General features: G+C 32.3%; 1 protein-coding gene across 1 annotated transcript; it reads left to right on the top strand.

The window, feature by feature from the left end:
- On the top strand, positions 216-5,752 carry LOC18608172 (L-type lectin-domain containing receptor kinase IX.1). The gene is made up of 2 exons (XM_018114858.1): positions 216-760; positions 4,092-5,752. Exons 1-2 carry the CDS (start codon positions 216-218, stop codon positions 5,617-5,619), a joined length of 2,073 nt encoding a protein of 690 aa, XP_017970347.1. The 3' UTR covers positions 5,620-5,752.

Here is a 12,715-nt window from a genome sequence, read left to right as displayed (position 1 = left end):
AAACAATTTTTCTAGGTTTTTTGATAATTCATGTATGCAATAATTTATACTATAAGGGCTACTTTGCATCTTACAATGTAATTTTGAATATATACATATATATATATATATAAATATAATACATATTGGAATGTAGGGTTTAACTCTGTGTTTTGTTTTCATCAATACAAATTAATCTTGATAATGATATTCTATGATACTTAGGATAATAATAAATGTCAGGAGATCGCTCTTGGATGTACAGTCGATTACAGAATGGATTCATTACAGTTGAATTTGTAAATGGAGTTACTGAATTTATTAATTTCGCATGTTCGAAGACTACATTTATGTGGAAGAATAAAATTAGATACCCTTGCACACGATGTAGTAACAATAAGTTCTTAGATAAAGATAAAGTCACAGATCACATCCTAAATCGTGGTTTTACTAGGGCTTACACAATTTGGAGTTTACATGGGGAAGATCATGTTGGACAATCATCAAGAAGTAGATCTAGAATTGAACCATCTCTTAGATTTAAGGGAGATGTTGCTTTTCGAGAACCTACATATGAAGATGAAATAGAAAATCCATATACTAGAATGGTTAGGGATGCTATGCGTCCCGAAGTTGCTTTCAACCATGGTTCTGAAAATGAGTCGAGCTTTGTGGAAGAAGATACCAATCCAAATGCGTCTTCCTTTTACTCTTTGTTAAGCAATGCAGAGGAACCTTTGTGGGTAGGTTGCACAAAGCACACAACGCTTTCAGCTGTGTCGTAACTTTTAAATGTTAAGGGGGAGTACAATTTGAATGAATCATGTTTTGATCGACTGTTGGAGATAATAAAAAATATGTTGTCATCTGATGAGAATTTACCTATCGACTTTTATAGGATGAAGAAGAAGGCAGCAAAGTTGGATAATTTTTATTGAAATATCTTTAATATTCATATGTATCAAACTATATTATATATTGTGTGTTAAGGATAATTTCTAATTACTTGTTAGGACTTGAATCTCAATTTTATAATGTGTTTTTTTTATATATTTTACAGTTGAATGCCGAATTAAATTTAGTATCGGAAACAAAAATGGTAATTTTTTCTGAAAATTTATTATAAAAATAATAGGTCAAAATATTACCAACGGAAAATTCCGTTGGTAATATTTTTCCAACGAAAATTTTCGTTGGAAATGCCAACCGAATTTTCCGTTGGAAATAGAATTTCCAATGGAAATTCAGTTGGAAATCCATTGAAAATTTTCAACGTATTTCTAAAAAAAATGGGCAAAAATTCAAATTTTCAACGGAATTTTTCGTTGAAAATTTTCAACGGATTTTCAACAAATTTCCAACGAAAAATATTACCCACAAGGCTTGTACCGAACGGAATTTTCAACGAACTTTTCCGTTGGAAATAAACACTTCCAACAGAAAATGGCCTATTTCCAACGAAAATTTTCGTTGAAAATAGTCAAATTTTTTGTAGTGTCTTTTCCCTCTTTTTATTTACATTTTTGTTTTAATTGGTACTTAAAAGTTATTTATGGATCCTATCATTTACTTATTAAATTTTACCATGCAATTTTGCTTTCAATATAAAAAATACATTTTAGACCTACAATTTATTTAACGTTAGTGTTTTTCATGAAAATATAATTATTAAATGTTGATTAAATGAGGATTAACAATTACGATCCACAAACTTGATCATATTACTTTCAATAATTAAGTTAAGTTAAGCATAAGAACTAAATTTCTCTTAATTATTTATTCAATTATAAATTTGGTTTATTAAAAAGATTTCTTTTTATATTTGTTGTTACCATTGTTAGATATTAGTGTAACTCAAGGAAAAGATATACAGTGAATGCGTATGCTTAAAAGAAAAAAAAAAAACTTTTCAAGCATAGATTAAGTGTTTCTCTTGCCATAACATGGAACTAAAACTAGCAATTTGAAAAGATATAGAATGAAGTGTTCATAGAAGATATTGTAGCATATTGAACAACCAAAAACTCCTATTTCAAAAAGAATGATGGTCACATGTAAATCTAGGTACATAATTTAGAGATCAGTTTAACGAGGGACTGTGATTGTCAAAATAGAAAGAAATGCATCACTTAACGTAAGAAGCAGCAGGTATATCATGCGTAGCAATAGGCATCTTGGCTGAAAGACTTGGCAATGGAGCCTCCAAATTAAGAGCCTAAATTGCCTGCCTTATTGACGGTCTTAAATTGTGATTTGATGGGTACACCACAGTCCAACCATCAACACGCATGCTATCTGCTTACTATCAAAGTCCTTATCTAGATTCCTATTGGCTACATCAAGAATCCTATCCTTTCCATACAAATCCCAGACTACCATGACTTCTGCTGGGCCCGGTGCAACTGCTACAATATCAATAATGGCGATACCGACCCTACCCTCTCATAAATTACTTTCTCTGGAAATGAATCTTTAGCACCAATATGCGGGAGTAGCGCTAAGCCCATCAAGCAAAAGGTCAGTGAAATCTTTCTTAACTCCATTTCCGTTTGATGGAGTACTAGCTACTAGCTAGCATCAAAGATGGCCTAAATTTTTGGTAATACGAGGGGTAATTATGCCAATTCAAATGTTACGTGTTTTGAACTTAATCGGTCTTGACTGAGAAGTCATGGTGCTCTCACGATTTCGAAGACTATAATAAATGTAAGGTCCACCAATCCCCAAAGAGAGGAAACCGACGAAATTTCCCATGTCAAGAAATAAACAGAAGTTTCTTAAGTCAAGTTACGCCAAATAGAAAAATGGAAAACAAAAATGATCAGAAATTAAAAGTTAATATGGTGAATGAGGAGGAAAAAAATGAGATGCAATACCACGTAAACATTTTAAGATACAAATACGCTTTTTAAAATATATATATATATATATATATATATATATATATATATTACACTGACTTAAATAAATCAAGAAGCATTTTCTTAATTAAATGTAAGTGTTGATTCACTGAAAAAATTAACGTGTAATTGAAGTTTGATGAAAAGCAAGAATTATTGACCTAATAAGTTTCTCTTGAGAATCTGAAAGTAGAAGTCCACCCTTGTTTTGAGACAAATTCATGGGAAGCCGTGTTTTAATTTGCTTTTTGCTTGTAATGGTAACTTTATAATTTAGCAAATAAAATCAGTGAGCGGGCCTCTCTTAGAGAGCGTTTGGATGAACGATCAACACGACTAGACCCATAGAGGTTCATATGGGTCCCACACCTACGGACAGCCCATCCAAAGGGAAAATTTTCAACTAATAAAGGGAATTACCAACACAAGTGGGACTGCGTACAGAACAGATTGCTTTTGGCCACCTTAGTTTTTGAAGCTTCTGTTTGCGGAATGTTATCGCTTTGATTTCAGTCATTTAGATATCAAAGCAGGAAATTAATGCCACATTGAAAATCCCAAAGCCTCAAAAGTAACAGAGATGGTGTGGCAATCAAATGCAAGTGCCTTTCTATATGTTTTGAGATATTAGGACTTTGAAGTTCGATTCTGGATTACCAATTAATTTTCCAACCTCATTAATCGGATTATTTAATTATGACAAATTCAAACATCAAACTGCTTTGAGGCATACGGAAGTTGATTACTATATTTTAGTGCTGAACATAAGAAAGAATCGACTTCAATTAAACTTTTGTGTTCTGAACAAACCAATAATTGAATTCTATGTCCTGTTTTTATTTCACATGTTAAAAACTTAAAAACTATCTACCTTTCCCCCCATTTTCTTATGATATGCGAAACGATTCAAAATGTAAATGAACAAAGGCAAAATTCACTTTCTCATTTAACAGTATACTGAAAAGTGGAATATTCATTATCTTTAAGTAATGATATAAAATTTAAAATTATATAAAAATTTGAAGAATGAATTTAAGTAAAACTAAAAGTTGAAACTTGAAATATTCATTCATTTTTTAAAAGTAATATAAAATGCGGGTTATTTGGTATTAAAGCCACTGGACCAAGGTAGATTAAAAGGAGATGTAACCCATCTCGCCTAAATAACGCCATCTATAAAATAATCAATTTTCAGGGTTAAATCATCACAAGGACTTTAAGGAACAGGCCCTCGTCTCCTTCCAAGCAATCGTTAAATATCAACTCGATCCGATCAGCAGCCAACATAACATTCAATACAAGCATAAAAAATGGATCAAAAGCACATGCATGGATATCCTATGATTCTCGGACTACAAATTTGAGTGTGTTCTTGACATATCTTAAAAACCCAATTTTTTCTGGTAATTCTAGCCTTTCATACAAAGTTAATCTATCAAAAGTTTTACCAGAGTGGGTCACTGTCGGATTTTCATCTGCTACTGGTTATCGCACCGAGATACACAACATTGCTTCATGGGAATTCAATTCAACAAAACTGTCATCAGGACCTGATAAGCGAGGAGGAGGGGGAGGAGGAAGAGGAGGAGTAAATATTGGAGCGATAGTTGGAGGTGTAATTGGTGGATCTTTGGCGGTTGTTGGGACCATCTTAATAATGGTCTTTTTCTGGAGGAAGAAGGGTCTAAAGAAAAAGGAAGAGGATTCAGAACAGGATGATTCCATAGATCGTGAATTTGAGCATGGCACTGGGCCTAAGAGGTTCTCTTTTGCTGAATTGGTTCGGGCCACAAATAACTTCGCTGAAGAAGGAAAACTTGGCGAGGGAGGGTTTGGAGGAGTCTACAAAGGCTTCCTTTCTTCTTTGAATTCAAGCATTGCGGTTAAAAGGGTTTCCAGAATTTCTAAACAAGGTAAAAAGGAGTATATAGCGGAGGTGAAGATTATTACCAAATTGAGACATAAGAATCTTGTTCAACTGATTGGTTGGTGTCATGAGAAAGGTGAGTTCCTTCTCATCTATGAGTTCATGCCCAATGGTAGCCTTGATTCTCATCTTTTTGGAGGGCAAAATCCGCTTTCATGGGCAATAAGGTATAAGATAGCCCTGGGTTTGGCCTCTGCATTGCTTTATCTCCATGAAGAATGGGAACAAACTGTCATACACAGAGATATCAAATCAAGCAATGTAATGTTGGATTCCAATTTCAACGCCAGGCTAGGAGATTTTGGTTTGGCAAGGTTAATGGATCAGGAATTGGGCATCAAGATCACAAGGCCAGCAGGAACATTTGGCTACATGGCACCAGAATATGTTAGCAAGGGAAAAGCTAGTAAAGCATCGGATATTTATAGTTTTGGCGTGGTTGTGTTAGAAATTGCTTGTGGAAGGAGATCCATAGAATCAAAAACCAAAGAAGCTGAAACCTCATTGCTGGACTGGGTTTGGAGATCGTATGAAAATGAAAGGCTTGTTAATGTGGCTGATGAGAAATTGCACATGGATTTTGATTTGGAACAAATGGAACGCTTGATGATTGTGGGATTATGGTGTGCTCATCCTGATTGCAATTTCAGACCATCGATTAGGCAAGCATTGCAGGTTCTTAATTTTGAGGCACCACTGCCAAATCTGCCCAAAAAAATGCCTGTTCCCAAGTATGATATTCCCGCTACCTCTTCATCTAGTTCATCATGTGAGCCCTTGATGTCCGATTCAGTACTTACTGTAGGTCGTTAAAATAGTCCTCGTTCTACTATATATACTGAAGTTTTGCTTTCTATATGTTGTTGTGCTTCTCTTTTTTTTCCTTATTGAAGATATATATAGTTGTAATTCTTCTTTGTGAAATTCAAATAAGATTTTGCATCAATTAATCCAATTTAAATTGACGCCAAAAATGTAAAGTAATCCCTTTGGGTGCTATACATATATATATGCTGTCATCTTGCAGTTGTAGTTTTAGCGTGTGGGTTTGAAAGTGAGTTTTGTATATAGTTTTGGGTTTCAGTTTGAATGGGTTTTGTATATAAATTTTTGGATGACTTCGGTTTGGTATTATTATTCTAGGTCTTTTCTGGGGTTTGTATAGGGCTGAATAATATTTTTTATTCTCTGATTCTTGATCGGTTAGGCCTTCATTTTTATAGTAGCATATTGTTCATTTTGTATTATATAGTTTTATTGTTCATTTAAATTAAATGGGAGTGAAATCTGTAATAATTAAAGTTTATTCTGAAAAATCAAAAACAAGAAATATTGAAATAACATTAAAAGTTATTCTTGTTAAATGAAAGATAAAATATGACATAAAAATATACTTAAATAATATTTTATTTATATAATGGATAAACTTTTTGCACACCTCCTATGGTTTTAACTTTTCTTATAGGACACTTATAAATATTTTTTTCTCAATTACTATATCGAAGGGTTTATGTTATTAATTTTGTTTAGTAAAATTACTAAATATTTTTAATTTAAAGTTAGCGTATATATTTGTTCACACTAATTTTTTTTTTTTTTTTTGGTTTTACTAGGCAAAATTTATTGTCTAACTTTTTGTGGAACAAAAATTACCCATATGGTGCTAATTGAGAAAAAGTATATTTGTAAGGTATTAATTGAGAAAAAGATATCCATAGAATACTAATTGAAAAAAGCAAGAGTGTGTGTCATGTGAAAAAAGTTGAAATTACAAAAATTATATATATATATATATATATATATAAACATTTAATGAAATGCTTATCAATTAACTATTAATCTTATGATAATAAAATATCAAAATATAGAATTATAATAATTAATTATAATATATATGTTAAAATTAATTTTAATTTTTTATTTTCTTCTAAAGAAATAAATTAGTTTATTTTTATAGAGTACTTTAATATGCATATATTATTATTCCTATGGAAAATATAATATGCTTATATGTTTATTTAGATAGATTTAAAAATAATTTTATTGTTATAATTTCAGAAAAGAAAAAAAATTAAAATGAAATAAATGTAACATAAAAATAATATACTTGATTAAGTAAAATATAGTAGGATTAATATATTTGAAATGTTATTTAATTTATACGTAGTATATTCATTGTATGAGAAGTAATATGATATATAAAAATTATATTCATACTTAACTTTATTTTTTTATTAAGTATAATTTTTTATATTATGAATTAGAAATCAACTTTGGTAGAAAAATAAATACACTTATTTTTAAATAAAATATTTAAGTGTTAATTTTATCTTTTATTTTATATTTTATTTTATTAACTATATATAAAAGTAATTTTTTGAGAAGTTTAATTGGTTATATCGGTTAACATTTAGAAAAAAATATTTAATTAATATTAATTACTAACATATAAATAATATTGTAATATGTTTATGATTTATTAATATTATCATCTAAGATATGTTAAAAAACATAAATATGTTCAAAAAATTTTAAAAAATGCAAAATTCTAATTAATTCCTGTTCCATTGTCGTTTTGAAGGCGTTGTAAATGTGTAGCTCGTGGTATATATGGGCCCAACACTAAATGAGCCCAAACCAGTGGACTGCTCTTTGCCTTTTGTCTCTTCTAATTAATCATTTGAGCTTAGCAAGGAAATTCATTAAAATTAAATAAAGGAGAATAAAAATTGGATCCAACAATTATGGATTTGATTCATTCACATTTTTATTTTAAAAATTATTTTTGCTTTACATAAATAAACTTCTTGATTTTTTTTTATGACAGATATCTTCAATCTTAATTAGATATATATTGTTATTAATCGTTCATCATTCTATAGCTATGAAATGAATGTTTTATAAACCTGTGTATTATTATTGATCTTTGATATGAAATCCATCAATTCTTAGATTTCAATAAGCAAATTACAATCTTATTTGGGTTTAACTTAAACCGTTTAAGCTTTTAATACTTGCATGTATTTCACCAACTTAAAATATTTACTGAGATTCTTAAAATAAAAGCATGTTGACTTTTGTCCAAACTATGTTCATAAAAAAGTTATTAACATATTTGTTAATGTAAAAATGGACGGAAATATCTATTGCAATGAAAAATATTAAGGAAATGGAGAATATTTTAACTAAATCCATGACTGACTGACCATGAGACACTAGAATAAAGCTAGGGATATAGACATGCTAAGGAATAGGATTGAAGAACCTATAAACTGGCCTATCCGTCACAGCCACCGATTTATATATAGCGTAAACAAACTCAACAAAGTTCAATTTATACTTAAATTTCAATCTACTTTATAAGAACAGTAAATTTACGAGAACTTGGGAATGGAGAATTTCCAGGGTCCTATATATGGCTAGCTAGAAACACCACCTATGTCCCAAGAACAGTGTCAGTTTCACCAGATTACAATTGATTCTATTGGCAAGATTTATCGTCCAACAGTCATGCAAGTTCCAACCAACGTCTTTCAATGCTCTCTGATCGAGTTTCATATTCTTTAATTACAACTTGCAGGACGAGCTGATGGGATCAATAGTTTTCCATGATCAGTATCATCGACTGGGTTCAAATCAGACAGAGACCACGTTCGATATTCCATCCGATCTACAGCACGCAGGCAATGAAACTGTCGTGTATATCAGCCTCCAGCCTGCAGCTAGCTGGTGCAACTTCTTCACACCCAAAGTCCTGCTTTTACATCTTGTGGGGTAAAAAATAATAGGATTACAAATACCGAGTCAATTAGTCGTGAAAGAACTCTCTTTTGATCAAGGACTCAAGGGTATCAACACTCTAAACCTTGCAGGTGAAAAAGAATAAAAGGGTTTCAGTATATTGTGTGTATATATCTCAAGATTATAGTGCTTCAAAAGCTTATTTTGCAATTTATTTAATTTGCGTTGTGTGTACATCGATCAGTACATGTTCTATTGTCAAGTTCTTACTGTCCTAGCATATAGTATTTGTTTAATTTCTCTCAATGTTCACAAAGTTTTAAGTATATAGTACAATTAGTTATTTAAACAATGTTGACAAATTCATTACATGTTTTAGCAAAACCACATTCTCATCTCATTAGATAAAAAAAAAACCTATTTTTATTGCATTTCATCGCAATTTACTTTGTTAAATTAACTAAAATCTAATAATATAACAACTAATAACAATCTGTCATTGTCAAATTTCAAATATTTGTACATATATAAAAGAAAATGATTCATCGACAGCAGAGCTTTTATTATACTTAATTTTATATGATAAGATGCACTGTTGTTTATTATTATATAATTATACTAGTGGTTCGAAAAAGTCGTAGGAAATAAACATGAAATTAAATTTAATTATGCACTCTATTATTAAATTAGTCAAGTAAAATATGATACAAAAATGATTAAAAGTGTGATGAAAGAAAATAATCAAAATATATATAATTTGTGGTGAAAGCTATAAATATGAAACGAATATCTAGTAATTAGACATCAACTTCACTTTCAACATATGAAAAGGGACTACCAAGAGGACAAACAACAACAACAACAACATCATTTCATTTATTTGATCACTTTGAATGATCTTTTGATATAATTAAGTTGGAGAAATGAGATTGGAACCTGCAATCACTCTTTTCAAGAAGAGAAAAACTTCAAATCAATCACATAAAATTTTACTCACTAAACTAAACTTCAATACAAGTAATATTAAGAAATAGGTAATAACACCTTGAGAAGAACTAAGGAATCTTCAACTTTTGATTGGAATATATATAGCAACGGTGGCGTTGCAAGATTCCAAGTTAATTTACTTAATAGTTGCTTTGCTTAGCCTTTTCCAAGGTGTGAAAGGGGAAAAAAATGGAAATTCAACTGTCATTCATTCGAGATTGGAAAAGTCCTTTAGTAATTTGTAATGCAGACTGCGGAGATTTGTTTGGCTTCGATGTTGCAAAAATCTGCACTTGCGGTATTCCTGAACAGCGAGTCAGCAACAATGGTTCTGCCTTTACAGCTTGCAGATGTCATTAAATTAATGGAGTTATCAAGATCCTCGTATCTCTACATAATTAATAGTTAATTGAGGTTAGCTCCCCGACGTTTATCCTTTTCCATTTTAAAATAGGGATTTGAGTGTGAACACCTTTTAAACTATTCCAAATTCACATGATCAATGCAACATAATTAAATGTGTCAAGGGATTAATCAATACTTTTTTTTTTTTACTGTTGGTTTGAGATATAATTAAGGCTTCATTTCGTTGCTTTCCAAATTATTGTACTTCCCAGCATAGAAAGTCTGTAAATCTTGGGCTTTCCCTATTCTCTTTGACTAAGGGAAAAATCACGCCTGCCAAGAACTTAATTATGCTATTAAAACTAGGAAGGATCGTGACTTAGTAAACGTACGTGTTTCCACTGTTGGGATTACGAGCTAATGTAAAAAATTTGGGGCATGCAGATGCAGTTACTTTTTGTACTTGGTCAAAAATTAATCTATGATTTCTTGATGATTGACACTTGGCCAATCTCCTTAGTTGAAGGCATCAAGTTAGTACTGGTAGTAATTGAGTAACTTAGTATATATTGTACTTAAAATTCTGTTCCTTAGAGTTAGAGTGTTTTAATCCTAGGACTTTACTATTGGTTTATACGAGGAAACATCGTATCTCCATTGGATATAGGAATCTGATCACATGGGTCTGACCAATTAGAAGCTTAGCTAAGAAACATTTACACTTAATCCTATATTATATGACTTGGAGATGTAGGATGGTCGCCCAAGGAACGTATATGTATATATAAAAATGAAATAGTTAGTAACGTTTTATATGCGTTTTCCAACATGGATTATAATATAAACTTTATTTGAATTAGGTTTATAGTATACAATAATATATATATCTAATACGTAAACCTGATACAGTACTCCTCTCAGTCATTGTAAAACTCATAGCTTATGGCTCATTTGTACGACTGTTTCCCATTGGGTTAAGCTCGAAAAAGGCGTGCGAAGGCATAAACTAGTGGTGGGCGATGATTGTGTCTTCCACGTGCGTGCGCCCATAGTTGCATCATGCATATGCTAGAGGAAGGAGAAGGAATGGATCGTCACAAGCTGTGTCGTCATTGCCGGCCCCAAGCCTAGAATGGGAATATGGACCTATCCTTGATATAGTAAACCCTGTTTTTGATTTCCAACTTTGAGAACTCAAATCTCCTTTTTCTTACTTCAATTGCAACAAAAAGTAAAAAAAGAGGTCATTTAAAAAAAAACAGAGGAGATATCAATGCGTCAAGAGGAAAGTTGATGAATTAGTTTCTATTTGAATGAATCTTGGTTTTGATCAGGGATAGAATTAACCAACTTTTGTTGGAAGCCAAAGACGAAGAGAACACCATATAAATAAATATCCTATAACATTAAAAAGAAGGATGCTTTTCCTAAATTACAAACAATTGTCCTCTAACAAATCATATAACATGTTCATTAATATCAATACTTATTACACGATAAGTATAAAATAAAATAATTATTGGAATACAATTATATATGATTATTCATTATCAGATTATATGTTGTATCCACTAAGTCAAAAATAATTTATTCAACTATATATCATTTGATTCCTTAAATGAGAATTAAGAAGGATGATCAAAGACCAATAAAAATTATATTATAAGCTTTAAGCCCTAGACCTTTTAATTTAAAAGGACGGAAGATGATGCCTAACTTTGAACATCATTAAACCAATTAATTTATCAAAAGTTGGAGGATACTCTCTACAATGTAGCAAGTATATAGTAAAAAAATTTAAAAATTTTGATCCCCCATAAATACACTACCCTCCACCCCTGGTTTTAATATACTAATTAACAATTCTCATATAAAAAATTTACAAGCGCTCCTAATCAAATACACTAGTAATTGTAGACACTAAATTACAAATAAAAAACAGAGTAAAAAATATATAAATGAAAAATGAAAAATGAAAGAATGAAAAAAGGAGAGAGGTACGTCTGGCAGGGTAGTGGAGCGCCCCCTCCAGAGCCCAGAAATCGGGTATAAATGGGAGGGGGATCCGAGCAACAAACAGGAGGAGGAACCTGCAACAAAAATTCCAGCAGCCACATAAAAAAATCCACAAAAGAAATCGGAGGAGGAAAGGAAAGGGAGCAGCAATAGTGAGGATTTGGCGCAAAGGGGAAGGAGCACCGAACGGAGAAAGAGAGAGAGAAGCGGCGGCTGGCGCGGCAACAGAGAGAGAGGAACGGCAGCTGGCGCGGCACCAGAGAGAAAGGGAGCAGCAACAGTGAAGATCTGGCGCGAGAAGAAGGAGCATCGAACGGAGGAAGAGAGAGAGGAGCGGCGGCTGGCGCGGCACCAGAGAGAGAGGAGCGGCAGCTGGCGCGGCACCAGAGAGAAAGGGAGCAGCAACAGTGAAGATCTGGCGCGAGGGGAAGGAGCACCGAACGGGGGAAGAGAGAGTGGAGCGGCGGCTGGCGCGGCACCAGAGAGAGAGGAGCGGCAGCTGGCGCGGCACCAGATCTGCAAGTGACGCAGTGCCAGCGACAGTGAGGATCGGGCGAGAAGGAGAAAGGGAGAGGAATGGTGAGTGAAGAAAGAGGGAGGGTCCAAAGGTTAAAAATGGCACCGTTTTGACTCACCCAAAACCCCTTTTGATTACAAAACGACACCGTTTCGGTGTTGGAGGGAGTGGCTATTCATAACAAGGTAAATTTTTCATTTTTATTATAGATATATTGTCTTGATTTTGTGGTGCTAAGTTTGACTTAAAATATAATATATATATATATAAAAAAAAAAAAGAGAAAGACCAACATGGGCAGCC

The sequence above is a fragment of the Theobroma cacao genome, chromosome 2 (assembly GCF_000208745.1).
Source record: "Theobroma cacao cultivar B97-61/B2 chromosome 2, Criollo_cocoa_genome_V2, whole genome shotgun sequence".
Taxonomy (NCBI): Eukaryota; Viridiplantae; Streptophyta; class Magnoliopsida; order Malvales; family Malvaceae; genus Theobroma; species Theobroma cacao.
This window is presented reverse-complemented; position numbering and strand designations above follow the sequence as displayed.

What these genes read in the sequence shown, in the direction of transcription:
- LOC18608172 (XM_018114858.1), top strand. Translation starts at nt 216, where the DNA reads ATGTCAGGAGATCGCTCTTGGATGTACAGTCGATTACAGAATGGATTC. An exon ending in ACAACGCTTTCAGCTGTGTC is followed by an intron (nt 761 to 4,091) that starts GTAACTTTTAAA and finishes AATCATCACAAG; the next exon opens with GACTTTAAGGAACAGGCCCT.